At 40.4% G+C, this 20,982-nt stretch overlaps 1 protein-coding gene across 2 annotated transcripts in view; it reads left to right on the forward strand.

The window, feature by feature from the left end:
* Nucleotides 1-20,982, forward strand: part of CEP112 (centrosomal protein 112) — a 507,150-nt gene that overhangs the window by 123,720 nt on the left and 362,448 nt on the right. For both annotated transcript variants that reach the window (XM_060252333.1, XM_060252332.1), the window contains exons 15-16: nucleotides 11,211-11,303; nucleotides 13,665-13,724. In XM_060252333.1, the coding sequence (XP_060108316.1) occupies nucleotides 11,211-11,303; nucleotides 13,665-13,724 (153 nt within the window). The remainder of the gene's footprint in view (nucleotides 1-11,210; nucleotides 11,304-13,664; nucleotides 13,725-20,982) is intronic.

Here is a 20,982-nt window from a genome sequence, read left to right on the forward strand (position 1 = left end):
GTTGATTCTGTCATTTTACTTCTAACTAGCAAGTCTTTGAAGATTAAGGCAGCTTCATGTGTTTATGTGTATTCAAGATCCTCAGTTTCCATCAGGGCTTGTTTTTTTAGCAGGAATGCGCAGGAATGCAGTTCCGGCTGGCTTGGCACCAGGGGGTGTGGCCTAATATGTAAATGAGTCCCTGCTGGGCTTTGTCCACAAAAAGCCCCCTGTGAAACAATGGGTGTCAGGGTGTGTGGCCTAATATGCAAATGAGTTCCTGCTGTGCTTTGTCTACCAAAAAAGTTCTAGTTTCCATAATACTCTTAAGAGTGAGGTTCCATTGTATTTCAAAGTGGGAAGAGAAAGCAGTATTTGAAAAGAAAGGTTTGCTGTTTAGACAGGCATGGCTCAGTGGAAAGGTACTGATGTATCCTTTCCATGGCTCCTGGTTTGATCCCTACATGGGAGAAGCAGGATGTAGGCAGAAGCTTTGGAGGTGATATTTGAGAGGAGAGACTGTGGCTAAGAGGTGGAACATCTACTTGGCAAGCAAAAGGTTCCAGGTTCAATCACTCTGCATTTTCTATTGAAAGGATCAGGTAATAGGGTTTATGTAAGACCTCTGTTTGAGAGCCACTTCCAGTCAGAGGAAAAAACACTGACTTCAAAAGAGTCTGATTCAGTATAAAATGTCTTCATATGTTCATATACAAATACTCATTAATATGGAAGGATAAGGCTTGGTCAACAGCAGTATGTATACAACAGTAAGTTCTTAGTATAAATCTCTGAGGATTTAACCTTACTGACATATATACATATGCCTGAAAATGCAGTTGTGTGGAAGGGAGAGAATTTAAGTTTGTCTTCAGCCTTCCATGTAGTCCCACATTTGGGACTGTGTAGGTCTGCTGGAAGAGAACTTCTAGCTTTTTAGAGCTATAAAGGATGTTCTCCCCCCACCCCTAACCAAGACACACCATGAGGGAGGAGCGCCATTTTCGCTCAGTTCTCTTTAACCTGCCAGTCAGAGAGGACCTTAGTTTAGCTTTGTGTACCGCATGTTTTTCCTTTGTTGATCTTCACTCAGTTGTCTTTTTCATTGTTTCCTACATATTCTAGTTTGCTTTTTTTCCCTAAAGAAAAAAAATAAACTCTCTGTCATTTCCTCTATTTCAGAAGTATATCTCAGAAGGCTTTGTTTAAAAAATGCACCCAATGTGGTACTAAAATGCTTCAAACTGACAAACGCTCACTTTGTCTTTTATGCTTTGGGAAGTATCACAATATGAAATCTTGTTGCTTCTGTCAGCAGTCTGCCCTGAAGGCCAGAGGAAATAAGACTTTCTGACTGGGGAAGATTCTTGCCAAGATAGCTTGAGAGTTGATCCCCCCTGCATTGTGATAGCACCCTTCTGACTGTATCAGCCTTGTTTCTCCTTCCTGCTGTCCCCGTCCCAGGGTTGATTTCATCACCTTCCTCCCACCCCAGACTTCCTACTCAAGGGCTCCCTGTGGCATCACAGCATTCAGAAGCTACAACTGAGAATGTTTCCTGCACATTCCCACGTGACTTCTTTTCAAGATGCCTTCACAAAGGGCTTCCACTTGTAAATCCTATGGTTATAAATGACAGAGTTTCAGCACATCGCTCTCAACTACTGAACAGGATAGTTTGTCATGCCCAGTGCCTGTAATTTTAGAATACTTGTTATATTTTAAGACCTTGAGCCTCTCCCCATTGTCTGTTAAGGTACACCTTGCTGTGATCTCTGCCTCCCATGATTTTGCTGGTGGCACTTCACATCTAAACATTTCTGGAAAGTGTTAAATAATCTTTACCCTCCCATAGTCCGCCCAATTCCTCAATTGAGTCTTTCCCTTGTACTTTCTAGATTGATGCTGCCTCCCTCTGAACCCTTAGCTACATGCTTGCACACCATTTTATCACTCGTTTCCTGTAACTATCACCTCTTTGTGCAGGGTTGTAGAGTTGGGCACCCTTAGGTTGGAGCCCCTATATGTCCAGTTCTTCCCTGGGAGGGTTGTCTTTTGGTCTTTCCTCTGTTTTTTAACCTAAGGCTACCTCCAAATTTTACTTCCCCCAGGTCATTGCACTGTCTGCCTTTTTCCTGAACCCACTTCTCACCAGGTGAGAAAGCACTCCATATACTGGATCGTAAAAGAGCTTTATTATATTATTTATAACATACAAAATGTTTTCACAAAGAGCTCTCTCTGTTTGTCACTAGGGCCCTCATAAGGGCGCAACTGCATTTTCCAAGACTCTTTTGCAGTGGATTGTTGAAGCCAATAATCTCTGTTATCTCCATGCTGGTGTTCCTTCTGCCAGGGCCTTTGCCTTGTTGGCAGCTTTCCTCCATAGTGTTTGTATTGATGAAGTGTTTAGAGCAGTGATGTGGTCTTTGGCTGATACATTAATCAAACACTATGTGGTGGACATTGATGCTTGCAAAGGACTCAGATGTGAAAAAAGCAGCCTTACATTCATTGTTTGACTAGATGATACTCCTTCCACAGTTTCAGTTCACACCACCCTCTTCAGTGAGAAGCTTGTGACATTCCAAATGTGGGACTGCATGTGTTAAAACAATTTTATTTGGTAACATATGGTAACAAATTATATTTCTTGCATCATTAATAACTTCTTTTACCTATCTCATATATTACTTTCTACCCACCCCTTCCCCCATTACTTGACCCCGGTTGGTGTTATTTACTTAAAGTACTAATGTTTAAAGGTACCCTTAACTAATAGAAACAAAAATTAATATTCTTCTTTTTTCTAAGACTTAATCATTATCAAAAATTGTCCAATGTCCTTTTATTTTCCACTCTTTTTCTACATATCTTCTAAACTTTTTCCACTCCATCTTAAAAACTTCTAAATCATAGTCTCTTAAAATTCTTGTTCATTTGTCCATTTCACTCCATGTCATAACTTTTACAATCCAATCCCATTTTTCTGGTATTTTTTCTTGCTTCCACAACTGCGCATATAATGTCCTAGCAGCTGAAAGCAAGTACCAAATTATAGTTCTATCTTCTTTTGGAAATTTTTCCATTTGTAATCCCAACAGAAAAGTCTCTGCAACTTTCTTAAATTCATATCCCAAGATCCTAGAAATTTCTTGTTGAATCATCTGCCAATAGGGTTTGTAGAGTCTTTCGGGATCAAGTGCCGTGTTCTACTGGAGAACTTGATCACGAAAGAACTTGATCTACTTGATCCCGAAAGACTCTACAAACCCTAATGATGTTACCAGCCGTGAAAACCTGAAATCTTTGACATCTGCCAATACTTTTTTGTTCTTTCACAAGTCCACCACATATGGTAGAAAGAACCTTCATGTTATTTTATATTTCCAACATCTGTCTGGCATCTTATTATTCATCTTTGCCAATTTCGTAGGAGTCATATATCATCTATACATCATTTTAAAACAGTTCTCTCTAATTAGGGTTTGTAGACTCTTTCGGGATCAAGTGCCGTGTTCTACTGGAGAAAGTTTTCCTTCCAGACGTTTCGTTCTTAGCTGCGGAGAACATCCTCAGTGGCGTTGCAGCCGGAGCAGGCACTCAGACCTTCTTGGCTGCTGTGCATTGAGTGGGGCCAGGGCTGCTGGAGAGCTGCTATTTGTAGGCTGGAGGGGGTGTGATGAAAGGGCAATAGGTTTGTGGGTGTGCCCATTGTTTGGTGGGGCTTCCTGGAAGGGTAGTGATAAGGAAACTGGCTGTTGAATGTGACCATTGTTCTGTGTGTGTTCTCTCTAATACTATAACACGTTGAAAGCTTCATAGAGTTCTTCCACAGATATTCCCAAGTTTCCATCTGTATTTCTTTATTTACATTAATTGCCCACTTAATCATTTGAGATTTCAATACTTCATCTTCCGTAGACCATTTTAAAAGTAATTTATATAATTTTGGAAGTTATTTTTTCGTTGTCTTCAAGCAGAACTTTTTCCATTTCTGTTTGCTCTTTTCTTATTCCTTCAGTTTTAATGTCATTCTCCACCAAGCTCTTTATTTGAAACCAATCATATTTATTATTCAGCTCTTCAGCAGTTTTCAATTCTATTTTGCCACTTTGTATTTTTAATAGTTGATTATATGACAACCACTTTTCTTCACCCGTCTCAGCTGTTATTTTTATCACTTCTGCTGGCACTATCCATAACGGTTTTCTCTTTTCTCCATATTTCTTATATTTCATCCATGTGTTTAGCAAGCTGTTTCTTATATAATGGTGGAGAAAAAGCCGTCTATCTTTTTTCCCATAATACATATAAGCGTGCAAGCAAAATTTATTTCCATGACCTTCCAACGCTAAGAGTTTTTTGTTTAACAACATTATCCATTCTTTTATCCATACTAAGCAAACTGCTTCATGATATAATTTTAAGTCTGGTAATTGAAATCCGCCTCTCTTTTTTGCATCTGTTAAAATTTTCATTTTAATTCTTGGTTTCTTCCCCACCCACACAAACTCTGAAATTTTTCTTTGCCATCTATTAAATTGTTTACTGTCTTTCACAATCGGAATAGTTTGAAACAAATACATTATTCTTGGTAGAATATTCATTTTAATTGCAGCTATTCTACCCAACAGTGACAAATTAAGTTTATTCCACTTTAACGTATCTTAATCCATTTTACGCCATAGCTTCTCATAATTATTTTTGAACAAATCAATATTCTTCTTTGTTGTCTCTTCACCCAAATATTTTACTTTGGAGGTAACTTCACAGCCTGTTAGTCTCTGCAATTCTTGTTGCTTGTTTATTTACATATTTTTACATAGAAGTTTTGATTTTTCTTTATTAATACAAAGTCCTTCCAACTCCTCATATTCTTGTATTTTGGCTAACAACAAAGGTGTGACTTGTATGGGGTTTTCATTTATAAACATTATATAATCTGCAAATGCTCTGTATTTGTAAGTAAATCCTTTTATTTTTAATCCTTCTATTTCTTTATCTTCTTGAATTTGCATCAGTAATATTTCATGAGTCATTATAAACAACAGTGGGGAAAGTGGACAACCTTGTCTTGTACCTTTACTAATTATCATGTCTTATGTTCATACCAAACCTTTAATGGCATAATAGATTCAGATAAAAATACACAGAATATAAAAATTTAAACATTGGAGATAAAATCAAAATAAAACCGAGCTTACAGATGCATTCAAACATGGTCAGAATTAAATTTAAGGATGTCAGCCAGAAATTTTGCCACAGCCTCACTAACCACCCCCTCAGTATCACTCAATAAATAATAACAGGGTGGCAGAATAGACAAATCTGGAGAAAAAGAAAGCTTGCCAAATAAATCTTTACGGAGGTTATGGTATAAAGAACAATCAAGCAATATATGCTGGATTGATTCAGGGGTATTTGCTCCACAGGAGCAAAGTCTGTTGGCTAAAGGGACTTGCTGATATCTCCCTTGTAAAACTTTGGAGGGAAACGCGTTTAGTCTAGCCAACATAAATGCCCTGCGATGACTTGGAGTGGTTAGGTCTGATAGATAATTGGGCATTTTGCCACAAAAAGCATAAAGACCTAAGGAAGCTGGAGAGCAAATATAAGGGTCAGTTGGCCGTAATTTCGTTTCCTCCGATTCCCATAGTCTCAGTTTAATACATCTGAAGATATATGACTCATCAGCGGTAGAAAAATCATCTACCTCTAACCCCAATTGATTGAGTTTAGACAGAAGCACTGCTGTCCAGGATGAAATATATGGGTCTCTTTTCATACAATCAAGAAGGCTGTTGGGATCTGTTCTAAAATGAATTTTGAGCCAGAATTTAAACACTGCAATCCAGGCTTTTGTCTTCACCAAAGACTGACCCACTTCAGAGCAGAGAGCAAAGTAGGACACACATTTTGGCAAACCAAGAATTTGTCTAAAGAATGAGGCTTGAATGCCCTCCACTTTCCTGGTAAAAGCTGAGATCCAAATAGGGATACCATAGAGGATTTGGGCAAGCGTTTTGGCTTTGAACACTTTAATAGCTGCTGGAACTAATTGGTTGCCCCTTGCAAAGAAAAACTGTTTAATTTGAGCAGCTGAACATTTAGCCAAGTTGACGGTGTTGTTATGATGTGAAACCCAGCTTAACTTGTGGTTAAAAGTGATCCCCAAGTATTTAAAATTTTTTGTTTGCTCGATTGTTGAATTGCCAATAAACCATCTCTGTGGGCGCCAGCAGTTTGAAAAGACAACTACTTTAGATTTGGTGTAATTGATAGTAAGTGAATTACAATTACAGTAGTCATAAAAGGCATTCAAATACCTTTGCAGGCCCACTCTTGTACAAGAGAGGATGGTAGTGTCATCGGCATAAAGTAATAAGGGGACCGCTCGGCCTGTAAGTTTAGGCGGATGACCGTTGACAGGGTTCAAAAATTGTGCCAGGTCAGTTAAAAATAGATTTAAAAGATGCGGGGCCAGCACGCAACCTTGTTTAACCCCCTTGTTTAACTGGGATTTTACTAGTCAAGTCACCGCTAGAAGAAAATTTCACTTGGCAAAAGGTATTAGAATGAAGTTTCCTCAAGAGAAACAGCAGACGAGGGTCCATTCCCAGGTGACCTAGCTTGATCCATAGTTGGGCTCTATCTATTGAATCAAAAGCACCCTTCAAATCGATGAAGGCAGCGTATAATTTTTTTGACCCGGTATGCATATATTTTTCAGCAAGGAAGGCCAGAGTGCAGCAGTGATCCATAGCAGATTTGCCTTTGGAGAAACCAATCTGTTCAGGACCTATGATGTTGCCTAGGCGTAAGATCAGCATTTATACATAGCCTTGCACGTTGTTCAGTATATATTGCTTTTATCATTCTTATAAAGCTTTCTCCCAGCTCCATTTTCTCCATTACTGCAAACATAAAATCCCAATTTAAATTGTCAAATGCTTTCTCTGCGTCCGCAAAGAATAATGCTACTTCCTTTTCTGGATGTCTTTCATAATATTCTACAATATTTACAACAGTTCTGATATTGTCTCTTATTTGCCTTTTGGGAAGAAACCCCGCTTGATCTTCCTTTATAAAGTTTATCAAATATTGTTTAAACTGTTCTGCCAAGATTCTTGTATATATTTGATAGTCATCATTTAATAATGAAATTGGTCTATAATTTTTTACGTTCATAACATCTCTATCTTCCTTTGGAATCAACGAAATAACAGCTTCCTTCCACGTATTTGGTATTTTCCCTTTTGTTCTTATCATATTCATCAATTCCTGAAGTTTTGGGATTAACTCCTCTTTGAGGGTTTTAAAAAATTTATCTGTATATCCATCTGGCCCAGGTGCTTTTCCATTTTTATTGCATTGCTGCTTCAATTTCTATTTTTTCAGTTTGGTCGTTCAAAACTTTTCGCATATTTTCTGCTAAGGGTGCTATTTTTATCTTTTGTAAGTACTCATACATCTTTTCTTTCCTTCTTTTAACACCTTTAAATAACTTGGCGTAATGCTTAAAGAATTCTCTTTTTATTCCTTGATCTACCACCTCTCTTTCATCCACCACAATTTTATTAATAATTTTACTTTCCCTCTTTTTCTTCAGTTGCCAAATATTTTCTGGGTTTGTTTGCTCCCTCGAAAGATTTCTGCTGCAATCTTTTCAGATTCTATTCCAGTTCTTTATTTAACAAATGTCTCATTTGCGTTTGTAATATTGTAATCTCCCTTATAATTTTCTTTTTCCCTGGCCTTTTTCTCAGTTCCCCTTTTTTCTTTATTTCATTTTGAATGTCCAACATCTGTTTTTCTTTTGCCCTCTTATCTTTGTTATTCAATGTAATCAATATTCCTCTCATTACTGCTTTATAAGCATCCCAGACCGTCTGAAATTCTATATCCTCTTTATCGTTTATTTGGAAGAAAGCTTTAGTTTCATTTTCTAGAGATGTCACTATTTATTCTGTAGTAAATCTTCATTCAATCTCCATCTTCTGAACTTCTTAGACAATTTTGTAATCCACATTATTGGGTTATGGTCGGCCCCAATTTTAGGTAAAATCTCTATTTTCTTTGTTATAAGGCTTAAGTCTTTAGTGCCCCACAACATGTCAATTCTGGAAAAAGTTTTATGTCTTGCTGAAAAAAAGGTATAGTTCCACACTTCAGGATTAAATTTCCTCCATATATCCTCCAATTTTTTTTTGTTTGACCAATTCAAAAAAAGACTTTGGCAATTTTCCTTCCTTATTATTCCCCCCCCCCCCCAGACCTATCCAGTGTGTTCTTAATTGTTCCATTAAAGTCCCCCATTATCAAAACTTGGTCATAAGTCAGTTCATCAAATTGTTGTATAATGTCTTTTAAAAAAGCATCCTTTGCACCATTTGGTGCATACAGTCCCAATAACAACGGGGTTTTTTGCATTTAATATTATTTCTACCGCTACAAATCTTCCATCTTTATCTTTAAACACTAATTTCGGCTCCAATTCTTGTTTAATATAGAAAATCACTTTCCTTTTCTTCTGTTCAGCCAATGAATAAAATTCTAGTCCCAGTTGTTTATTCCACAAAAATTTGTAATCCTTTTGTTTGATATGTACTTTTTGTAAACAAACTATATTACAATTTTGCTTTTTAATCCAATGAAACGTTGCCTTTCTTTTTTGTGGTGAATTTAGTCCATTTACATTCCAAGATAATAATTTGTAATCCATCATGGTGCAAATTCTTTATGTTCTTCATAAAACCTACACAGTTCCTGTGTGCTTGTAATTGTAATCCTTTTTCCTTGTAGCTCAAAGCTCACATCTTCAGGTATTATCCATCTATACCTCATTTCATTGTCACGTAGTTTTTCTGTCAATTTTTTGTATGCTTTTCTGTCATTTATCACTTGTCTTGACAATTCTTTCATGAGTCTTACTCTGCTGCCTCCCACTATCAATGCCTTTTCAAAATTTTTATTCAAGATTTTTCCCACCATTTCTTTTGTCATATATGTTATAACTACATCTCTTGGAAGATTATTTTTCTTGGCATATAGTGAGTTCACTCTATACATATAGTCATACATGCTTCTAGTTCCTTCAGGATCTTCCTCCAAAAATTCTGCAATTATTCTTATTATATCTCCTTTCAAATCAGTCTCTTCGTCCTCAGGTACTCCTCTCAGATGTATCTGGGTTTCCATCAATTTGCAGTCATGTATTGCCACCTTTTCTTGCATTTTTAGCAAGGTGGAATCATGCACTTTCACTCTCTCTTCCATCTCTTGCACTTTCTTTGATGTTACCACAGTCTCGTTTTTGAGATCTTCTATATCTTTCCTTAGCTCTTCAATATCTTTTCTAATTTCCTTTTTAGAAGCAGTTATCATGTCTCTCACCCCTTTCATCATCCTGGCTTCCATTGCTTCTAATTGCTCTTGCATTTTCTCCATTGAGGCAGTTCTTGCATGGGTTAACTTATGCTCTGACATTTAAAAAAACACCGAAAATTTTGACCTCTCCAAATTAAATTTAAAATATTAGGTTTGATACAGTAAGACTTGCCCTTTTCAATAAGCCTAATTTCGCCATCCTCAGAGCCTCCTGGGCTCAGATATTAATTTTTAAAGTTTTTATTTCTTCCAAAATGGCGGTCGCGACTTTCTGCTTCCCTTTAAAAAAAAAATCCTTCAAAAGGCTTCTAAAATAATTATCAGCGATAATGTCCAATAGTATTTACCTTATAATTGTTACCTCGGTCAGCTTCAACAATTTTTAATGTCCCGAACACTTTAAAAAACTTTGTTTAAATTTTGACCTCTTAGCAAAGGCCGCCGATGTTTTTCTGTGATATTGTAGTCCTAGAGTAGGCTAGCTGCTTCAGTGATTTCCCTTTTCCATCCGACACTTCCTGCTTTTCTTGCCACCAAATCCCGTTTTCACTGGTAAAAAGATCTCACGATGTTTGACATATTTCCTGTGTTGACTGTGAGAGCTGCAAATCTGTGACGATGGGGCTTTTTCAGCAAAACCGCAAGTAGACAAAACAATAAATTCCTTTCCACTTTTTAGCACTGTCCTTTAAATTTATAAAGTTCAAATTTCGCCCCTTCTCCCTTTCTTCTTCCAAGCTTTCTGAATCTCTATTTCCCACCTTCTGACTTTATTTTGTTTAACATTAAATAGTCCCGGAATTAAGATAGTCATCAGTACCTTTTTCTGCAGTTATCCAGATCCAACACCGGTCTTGTATAGCTTTAGATGTTTAGCAGTCTCAAAGAAGGTTAGGCTCCTGTCGAGCTTATGTCAAATAAATGACTCTGGAAACTTCTGCAGATGATGAATATACAACTCGTCTCCAGAGACCCCTCAAAGGAGGCCCCCCCCCCCTGGGACTCCCTTTTAGCCAAGGTAAAGCTCTTTGTTTTATTGAGTTCTGGTGACTTGGGAGATCCAAGGGGAAATGGTGCTCCTCCCTCATGGTGTGCATCAATTTGGATGGGAAACCCATTAGGGACACCCTTTACAGCTCTAAGCAGCTAGAAAGTTCTCTTTCAGCTGGCCTGTGCAGTCCTAACTGTGTCCCTGCAACAGAAAGCAACTTGGTGAACAATAGTCTGGGGTAAGAGTAATCCTGTTTTACTCAAGTCTTCTCATCTGACTGTGCATGTATATTGACAAGGCTGAAACCTAAGCTTGCAGCATTCCATTTTTGAGGGGATAATATTTGGTCAATTTTTAATCAGGTCCCAAGTTAAAAACAGTGTTTGAATTTCAGTCACTAACTAATACAAGTATACTATTTGCATTTTAAGGTCGAATTAGATGGGAAGTGTCTGCATTTTAACATTTGATATCTTTCCCAGGTACATTATCTCTTCTTGCTTTTTTTTAAATAACAATAAAACTTTGGGAAGAGAAAAGAAAAGTAGGTTTTTATACCCAGCTTTTCTGTACATGAAAGAGTCTTGCGGCAGCTTAGAATTGCCTTTCCCTTCCTTTCCTCACAACAGGCACCTTGTGAGGTAGGTGTAGCTGAGAGAGTTCTGAGAGAACTGTTACTGCCCCAAGGTCACCCAGCAGACATTATGTGGAAGAGCAGAGAATCAAACCTGGTTCTCCAGATTAGAGTGCACCACTTTTAACCACTGCCCCACACTAGCTCTCATGTAATTTACCTGTGCCAGAGCAATAATACATGAACAACATTCCCTTTCCTATTAAATCCCTACAGGCATCTGATGTGATTGATGAATTAGAACAGAGTGTTTCTCAATTAAAACAACAGTTACTAGAATCGGAACATCAGAGGCATCAACAGCTGAGGGTGAGTACTGGATTTTTTCACTCATGAAAAATGATGATCCTTTTGACTTCTTTTTTATAAACAGAGTGTGAAAGTGAGTGAGTTTCTGGTATTGAAAGAGTATCTGGGATTGATTGTGTAGTCATTCAGTACCAGAAATAATAAAACATGTTCATATTTCTGGGTAAACCCTTAAAGAAAATTTGGGGATATTTGTCTTATTTCCTTGCTTGTTAAACTGATATGAAAAGTATATATACCAATGGATTATACAGAAGCATACACTGAAATCAAACGTAATCCTTGTATCTGTCTTAGTTATAGCTATATTTGTATAAACTAGAATATTAGCATAAACTTGTCACATTGGGTGTTATATTTCAAAGAAATCTATATTATTTATTCTCCTTGCTGTCCAAATTATTCATGGCACTCTCAAATTCTCTGTAGCTTTTTTGGAGAAATCTAATGCCTTGCATTCCCTCCCTGTTTATCCTTTACCTCTAACTGTGGACAGTATAATCTTTTCATTCAAGGAGGTTACTGATCATTACATTTTTCGAAGTACTTAAGAAATAAAGAAAGGAAGTGAAGTCAACTGCACATGGATTTTCTCATTAACTGTTAAAAGTGCTCATGTAGATATACATAATTTGAGCAGTGGGAAATGCTTGAGAAGTTGATGTGTTATGGCCTGATTCAAATGTAACTATTTCTAGATCAAGCTCAAGATAATTGCTTCTGCATGTTTGCAGCAGATGCTAGAGTGCACTGCTCTGACTTGTGATTGGAAGTGGAGACAACAATGACTTCAGCTTCCCTTCTCTCCTTGTTTTTAAAATTTATATGGCTAACAGGCTATATATATGTTTTAGGTTTTTTAGGTTTAGGTTTATTTGATTTATAACCTGCCCTCCCTGCTGAAGCAGGTTCAGGGCAACTCAAAATTAATAATAAACAACTATAAAAATATTTAAGTTAAAACATTAAGTTAAAACAATTTGGTGCTAATTTCAGTACAGTTTAAAGATGGCATTCAGTAGTCTTAAACATCCATTCAGATCTAATACTTCAGATCTAATACTTCAGCAGTGGTCGTCATTTCAATTAAATGCTAGCTGAAATAGCAGCCTTTTGCAGGCCTTGCAGAGCTGGGCAAAGTCCCGCAAGGCTCTGACATCCTCTGGGAGTTGGTTCCACCGATAAGGGATGACGATTGAGAAGGCTGTTTCTCAAGTTGTTTTGAGTCTTGTCTCCCCTGGCCTGGGGATCAATAGCAAGTTTTGGGTTCCTGACCTGAGTACCCTCTGGGGAACATGTGGGGAGAGACAGTTCCCAAGGTAGGCAGGTCCTTGGCCATATAGGGCTTTAAAGGTAATAACCAGCACCTTGTAGCAGATCCGGTATCCCACCGGCAGCCAGTGCAGCGTCTGCAGCCCAGGCATTACGTGCTCCCACATGGAGAACCCCAGTAGTAGCCTGGCTGCCGCATTTTGCACTAGCTGCAGTTTCAAAACAAGGGCAGCAAATGTAGAGGGCATTACAGTAGTCCAGTCTCAAGGTGACCGTAGCATGGATCACTGTTGCCAAGTTGCCATGCTTGAGGAAGGGAACCAACTGCCTTACCCACCTAAGATAGTAAAAGGCAGATTTGGCAGTGGCTGCTATCTGGGCCTTCATTGTTAGCGACGGATCCAGTAGCACTCCCAGACTTCTGACCTTGGGCACCTTCATTAGTGGTGCACCATCAGAAGCTGGTAGGAGAATTTCTCTGCTAGGACCGCCATGACTTAGACAAAGGACCTCCATCTTCATCAGATTCAGTTGACTCAGCCTAAGCCATCCTGCCATGGCTTGCAACACCAGGTCCAGATTTTCTGGGACACAGTCAGACCAGCCGTCCATCAGTAGATAGAGCTGGGTGTCATCCACATACTGAAGGCACCACAGCCCATAGCTCCAGGCAATCTGGGCAAGGGGGCGCATGTAGGGGAACATCAGGGAAAGCACCACCCCGTGAGGCACACCACAATTAAGCAGGTGTCTCTTGGATGACTGTCCCCCAATTGCCACTCTTTGTCCCTGATTGTGAAGGAAAGAGGAAAGCCATTCTATGGCCAACCCCTGAATCCCTGCATCAGTGAGGTGGTGGATCAGTAGCTGATGGTCGACCGTGTCAAATGCAGCAGACAGGTTTAACAACATCAGCACTGCCAAACCACCCCAATCCAGATGCTGCTGGGGATCTTCAAACCTTCACCTTGGCTATCACATAAATGATACCTGGCTCTTACAATATTTGAAGAGAGTTTTTATATGTTGCTATAAGTTTTTCTTCAGACTGAAAATCACTTATTAATAAGCACCTCCTTAATTTTTCAGGACCAAGAGCAAATGTTTCTACAGGAGAAAATTCATTTAGAGAGATCTCATGAAATCAAGGTAAAGAAAAGTGTCATTTTCATTGAACAGAATAACATTTCTAAGGATGAGCACAATCTGGGGAAATGCTTTCGGTTTGTGGTGTGCTCAATTAATGAACTATGAACCGGTATGAACTTTTAGATGCTGAACAAACCAGCTTGGTTGGTGTGGTTTGTGGCCTGGTAGAATGGCCCTCTCAGCATACTAGAGATATCAAATCCACAGAAGATCTTCAGCTGGCTCTCCTCTATCTGCCCTCCAGTTTTGGTGAGGATTGGATTTACAGGGTCTGAGTTATGCCTTCCCCTCCCTCAAAGGTGCTTCCAGGAAAGTGCTTTCTGGGGAAATGACAAGGACAAGTTCAGGTGTATAGAACAGATCCTGTGTAAGCTAAAGACATCAGACTTACTGGGCATTTCCAGCTGCATATCTTCTCTTCAAGTTTGGTGGGGATTGAATTTATACAGTCCAAGTTATTGCCCCCCCCCCCAAAGGTGCCTGTATCTCCCATTGTTTCCAATGGAGGGGGGGAAAGCAGCAAAATAAGTCAGGACAATATAAGCCCACAAAACCCACCAACCATGTTGGAAACTACAGTTCTCCTAACCCCATTAACTCTTCCAGCAGTGTATGCTGAGTTTTAGGACATCTTTGAAGAAAAATGTGCAGACCATCTTCCCCACATTAAAAATGTGCAGTCAACTTAGTGCCAGGTGCACCCTTGCCCACTGGGTGGTTATATTCTCTGTCTGAGCCAGAACTAGAGGCACTGACTAAGAACTTGCTGCAGAGTTTTATATGCCCATCTGTCTCTCTGACTTCAGCACCCATATTATTTGTGAAAAAGAAGCATCTGTGTAATGATTATTGGGCTCTTAAAAAGATCATGGTCCAGGATCACTACCCCCTGCATATAATCCTAGAGCTACTGGAGCGATCAAAGGGGGCCAGGATATACACAAAACGTGATCTGTGTGGGACCTACAATCTGATATACATGTGTCCTGGGGGGTGAATGGAAGACCACATTCTGTACGTGGTATGGGCAGTATGAATACATGGTGATGACTTTTGGCTTCTGTAGCTCCCGCATGGTGGTCCAATGATTTATGAATGACCTGCTGGACTATTTTATCATCATGTAGCTTAACAATATACTGATATAGTCCTGAGACCCAGCAAAGCACCCTGAACATGTCCATATGGTGTTAAAGTGCCTTTGCAACATGGCCTCTATGTAAAGCTAGAGAAGTGCTTCTTTGACCTTTCCTCAGTGTAGTTCTTTGGCCACCGTATCTTGCCACAGGGAATTGGGATGAACCCCACTAAAGTAGAGGCAGTATTACCCTGTTAGGCTCCTGCCACCAGAAAGTCCAGCATTTCCTGGGCTTTGCCAATGAATATAGACAATTCATTGCAGACTTCACTTCTTTAGCTGTGCCCTTAACTAGGCTGCTACAGCCCTGGGAGGCATTCCATTGGACACTAGCTGCCCAGTGTCATCACTGGGCTCTCAACACCCAGTAGAGGTGCAGACAGATCATCACAACCTTGAACATCTGCAAGTGGCATTCTGGTTGAACTAAAGGCAGATATAGTGGTCCTTTTTCCAGGTTTCATTTCACAGTGACATACAACCCAATTCCCAAAACAAGTGGAACCAGAATAGTCTGCCTCCCCAACCCAGGAGCAACACTTGGCCATAGTCCTGCCACCCAAAGTCTTTGCCGCCATTCCCCTGACTTACCTGCTCAGAGAGTGGATATGGGAACAGCAAAAAAAATTACCCCTGGACAAAGACAAAAAAAAAAAGCTGAGATCTAAGAAGCCAAGCAAGAAACACCAGCGGGTTACATGGAACAATCAGGAATGGGCATCCATCAAGGTTAGCTTTGTGTACCATCTGGACCCCTGAGAATGGAAGTCCTCCATCTCACCCCCAACATCAAGCTTGCCATGTACTTTGAATGATGCAAGACTGTCCACTTGCTGACCTGAGAGTTCTGGTGGCCCTAGGTGCAGGAGGTCTTGACTTAGTACTTCAGCTCCTGTGATGTCTGCTAATGAGCCAAGGACCAACCAGCAGGACTGCTATATCCCCTGCCAACTCCTTCAGGACCTAGCAGGCTGTGTCTCTGGATTTTATCACCATTCTACCTTAATCCAATAGTATCCTAGTAGCTATGGACTTCCACACTAATATGGTCCACTTCATCCTGTCCATCGACCTCCCCACAGCTCGTGTGACTGCTCAGCTGTACCTGCTGAATATTTTCTGACTTCATGGACTACTGGAACACCTAGTATTGGATTGTGGTACAGTTCACATCCCACTTCTTGCAAGCTCTACACTTCTTGCTAGGTACCCAAATACATCTGTCATTGACTCATCCTCCAATCGGATGGTAAGACAGAACGAACCAATGCCACAGTGGAATAGTTCTTAAGATGTTAAGTAAACCATGAACAGGATGACTGGTTGGCCTTATTGCCCGTAGCCTAATCTCTTATAACAACGGAATGCATGCCTCCACTCGCCAGATACCTTTTATGGCCAACTATGGACACCACCCACAATTCCTGCCTCAGGTCATACTGGCTTTAGCAGCTCCCTCAGCTAATTACTTTGTAGGTGAACCCCAGGCCTTCCGCACAGTTTTCCAGAAACAACTGCAGCAGGCAAAGCAGGCATATAAAGCAAACGCTGACTGGAGACAATGACCTGGTGAGGACATCAAGATTGGGGACAAGGTCTGGCTTACCACATGGCATCTCCAAGCCAACACCCCTCTTGGAAGTTAGATCAGACTCTTCCTGATCACAGAACAGATGAACGCCATGGCCTACCAGTTCGTCGTCCTGCCCACCCTCCAAATACATCCAGTTTTCCATAATTCCCTCCTGGTTCCCGCAGCACCTCCAGATCTGCTCTGGCCTCTGGCCCAGTCTCCTTTGCCCATCTTGGTAGAGGGACTTGAAAAAGATGAAGTGGCCCAGATCCTGGACTTCTGGAGAGAATATGGATGTCTGCAGTATCTGGTTGACTGGAAAGGCTATGGACTGAAAGACTGGGCTTGGGAACCTGTGGACAATATCTATGCACCTGCCTTGGTATGACAGTTCCATAGAGTTTATCCCCAGAGGCCTAGGCCCATCCCATCTCTGGAGGAGAGCCTTGGTTGGGGGATGGTGTCATGGTCTAGCCAGGGCTCAGCAACAGTGAGAACTCTGCAGAGGAGGAGGAGCCCTGTGTAGCCAGTCCAGAATTGACATAAGCCAGTCATCAGGAAAATGAGATGTAGGCATGCCTGGACTTGCAGCCAAGAGCTTGTTCAGAATCACCTTCACCCTACAGCTCTAATTTAGCAAAAGTTAGTTGACTGCCCCCAGCCCTCCAGGATCAACTGCACCCTTGGAATCATGGAATCATATAGAGTTGGAAGGGGCCGTTCAGACCATCTAGTCCAAACCCCTGCTCAATGTAAGATCAGCCTAGAATGTTGCAGAAGAAGGCTGAGTACAGGCTAGGTGGTAAAAATCGCACCTCCTGGTTCAATATCAGCTGCGTACTGATAGTGGAGATTAATCTTTGTAGGATTGTTCCATAAAGCTGGTTATATGCATGATATCTTGCGATATGTCTATTAAGTCTCCTGAGACACTTTTGGGCATGGACACAATGCATACATCAGACACTGAACTGATAACTCTGCTTTGATTTATTCTTGGAAACCTGACTTCTGACTAAATGGTACTGGATTTCTGAAAGCTGCTCTGGCCTTATTATCTTTGGAAATTATAAAGACACTGTAACTTGATACCAGAAGCCAGCAAGCCAGTGAATACAGGGCCTTGGCAGAGAGGTTGCAGGTGGGCAATCATCAGTAGGTTGCATTCTCTCTGCAAACAATGGGAGTATGAGCTGGCCTGTATCTGTGACCCCAGATAAAAGGTAGCATTGCTTTCCTGAATGTGTTCATGCAGTAGAAGCATGAGTTTTGCAAAAAACCCCCAAAAAACCATGGAGGCTACAGGCCAACATACATGGCCAGAGGGAATAGTGGGCAAAAGAGGCTGAGGAGGAAGAAAAGGAGGAGCTACAGACCAGCACCTCTGCCTCAAAGGGAGAAGCCCCACTACCAGTTGTCCGTGGTGAAATGGGAGGCCAACAGCAGCAGGGATGCCAGGTGTGCAATGGCCAAGGATGTGACTGAGGTGTTGGTGAAGGAGTACCTCACCAAGCCTCCTGTGTCCACCTAATACCGAAACCCCAGCAGGGGAGAAGAGTTCACAATCAGGAGGGTGTAAAGTGTAGGAGTTTTTTTAGCACCCAGTAGCTAAGCCCCTTTGATTGGCAAGAATAGAGAGACAGGGTGGCTTAGACTCCTGAGTCCACTTAACACCCAAACACCAATCAGGAATAAATTAATGTGATCTGCTTTTAAGAAGTTCTCTGCATCTCTTTCTAACTGCCAACAGCCACCAGAGTAAAAGCTGTGGAGCTGAACTGAGAGTATATATAGCGTTCTGTTTCCATAAAGTGGAATAGGCAGCCAACAGTGCCTGTTAAGATTTAGAGGAACCCCTGTTGGTGTTTCCAAAGCTGGAGAATTCCTGTCTCCCACTGCTTTGAAGTATTGTAAACAGTTTAGTTGGGCGTCTGTCTGGAAATGTATCCTTTCACTAACTGCTATGAACCACCACAAGCTGCAATGTAGTTTTTGTTCTGGTTGCCCTGCCACCAACATTGCTTCACAAACCACAAACTGGCCAAAATCTGTGATGAAGTTTGGTTCGTGAGCTTGTTTGTGCCTTTCCCTAATAATCTTTAGACATTAAATGTTTAAAACTGCTGTTTAGAAGAAGCAAATATTGGGCAGGAATGGACAAGCCTATTAATCGGTACATTTCCTTACCTGGGAAGCTATTGGCAAATGTTTTAACATTTGCTCTTTCATGTTGTAACATTCTCAGGTGGAACAAACTGATAGTGCCCTGCTTGGCTGTTATTATAAGATCATCCTCTAATTGTTTTCTTTTCCTTTTTTCAGTTATAACTTGGGTCACATATATAAATGTTGAACTCAGAAATTTTTGAAATAAAGCTCTAATCAGATGGAATTTCCATATTCTCCATTATTGATCATTAGGTTAGAGAATGAAAGCCATATCAGATGCACAGACTCCCTGTGCCAACTATGAAAAAGGAATACTAAATATGTTTCTTCAGCTTTGATTCATACTTGTGCAGGTTTCCACCTCCCTATGTCTGTGAAGAAAGTCATAATTCATAGCATGAATTGGTGTCCAGTGTGAAAGATATCAGAAGTACCTTGGCCCATTTGAACATGTAATCTGTGTTTTTGGCGCTGAGAATCCTTACTGGACTTAATAGGCATGCTGAAACCTCTGTTTACACCAGAGGCAGGAATGTCCCTATGCAGCTTTTGGTGCCTTAATGGGCTAAAAAAATGTTTGTTACTTGCCACTGTATGATCTTCAGCAATATGTTGCTATGAATTTTAAATGTGTAACATTTAATTACTTGTTGTGGGGAACCCCCCCCCTAAAAAAAAATCAGTAAGTATTAAGAGCCTGTGATCCTGTATACACTTAATGGAGACCAAGTTTTCTTGGCTGCTGACAGCTTTCTGCACTGACCTTTCTCTGGAATAGGAAAATGGCCCAGGTTGTTGACATAGTCACCACTAAGTGCTCTCTATCCCCGTAAAGAGCCAAGCAGTTTCCCTGGTTTACAGGCAGAGTGATGGCAATGAAACAGAAAGGATGAAAATTTGAAGCCCAGCTGACTGAGTGTGCATGAAACCTATATTAGAGCCAGTTCTGTAGCGGTGATGGTAGGTAAAAGACAGAATTTCTTTGTCATCATTATGTCTACATGTAATCATCCAGTGGAACTGTTCCATGTAGTTTGGGGCCTCTTGCGTCATAATTGGACTCAGACCATGCAGCAGCCCATTGTGATCAATTTGCTACTTACTTTGCAGACAGAATCACTCAGATCCACTCTAGGTTAGAGGCTGGCATGGATGCATGTTCAGATGATGTACCTTCGGCATTAACTTTTCTGATTTATATGGATACCTTTCAGCTTGTGGCACCTAAGGTCATTTCTTGTTCCATATATGTTAACAGTCTTAGTTGTAAGATTTTGACCATCATTTTACCTGTGCAAGAAATTAATATGATGGCCTGACAGATGCTGCAGTCTTTGACATCTCCTTTTTTGAAATTGGATTCTTCTTTAAAGGACTCCGTCATCCTTTAATCTCTTCTTTATTATTCCTGTATTTCCTTTATTTTATACTACTCCATTAATGTGTTCCCATATTGATCTTTCAGCATGCCTAACCTTGCTTTAAATTTCCCCTTGGTTTCTTGGATCTTGTGGAATACTTTTAGGTACCTACAAAAATATACAATGTGGACTCTCCCTGAATTTTCAGCAGACATTGTGACATGAAGCTAACATTTTCTCATGGTCAGATGAACCCATTTAAATGATAAGACTACCTTAACACCTTAGGTAGAACCATTGAGAACATATGTGCTTACATATTTGGACTATTTTGGACCAACAAAGAGTATGCTTCAGAATAAAAGAGAAGTATCTTCTCCATAGAGAAGAATCTATTACATGTATCTAGTCATTAATGTTGTGGATATTAGTCTCAAAACTTCCCACTTTTTAAAAAGTTGTAATTGACAAGAATGGCAAAGTGATTCGAGTGTCAGATTAGGATATGGGGAAACCAGATTCAGATCCTCATCCTGCCTTGGTATCGTGCTTTGGGCCAGGCACCTTGGGCCAGTCACTCTCAGCCTAATCTACCTCACATGGTTTTTGTGAGAGTAAAATGGAGAAGAGATTGGTGTCGGCTGCTTTGGTTCCCCTTTGGGGAGAATCATGAGGTATAAATGTAGTAAATAATATAGTTGAATACCTGGTGGCGGGGGGGCTGATGAGTGGGAAGGAAGCAGAGAAAGGGGAGAAGAAGAGATGGGCTGCCAGGAAGACAGAAAGAAAAAAATAGTATGAGGAAAGGGATGCAGATGAAAATGTAGTGACTTCTGCAAAGCCTTGTAGGTTCCCTGCTCCCCCCCCCCCCCCACAAACACTTATTTCCCACTACAGACCCTCACATTATGCACTAGGGTGTTCCCAAGCATCCTGATCTCCAGGAACCATTTTTTCAGGACCTGCAGGGGTATGCAATGGGAAAGGTGAGGTAGGAATGATCCATTTGTTGAGGTC

Source organism: Heteronotia binoei, chromosome 13 (assembly GCF_032191835.1).
Source record: "Heteronotia binoei isolate CCM8104 ecotype False Entrance Well chromosome 13, APGP_CSIRO_Hbin_v1, whole genome shotgun sequence".
NCBI classification, from domain to species: domain Eukaryota; kingdom Metazoa; phylum Chordata; class Lepidosauria; order Squamata; family Gekkonidae; genus Heteronotia; species Heteronotia binoei.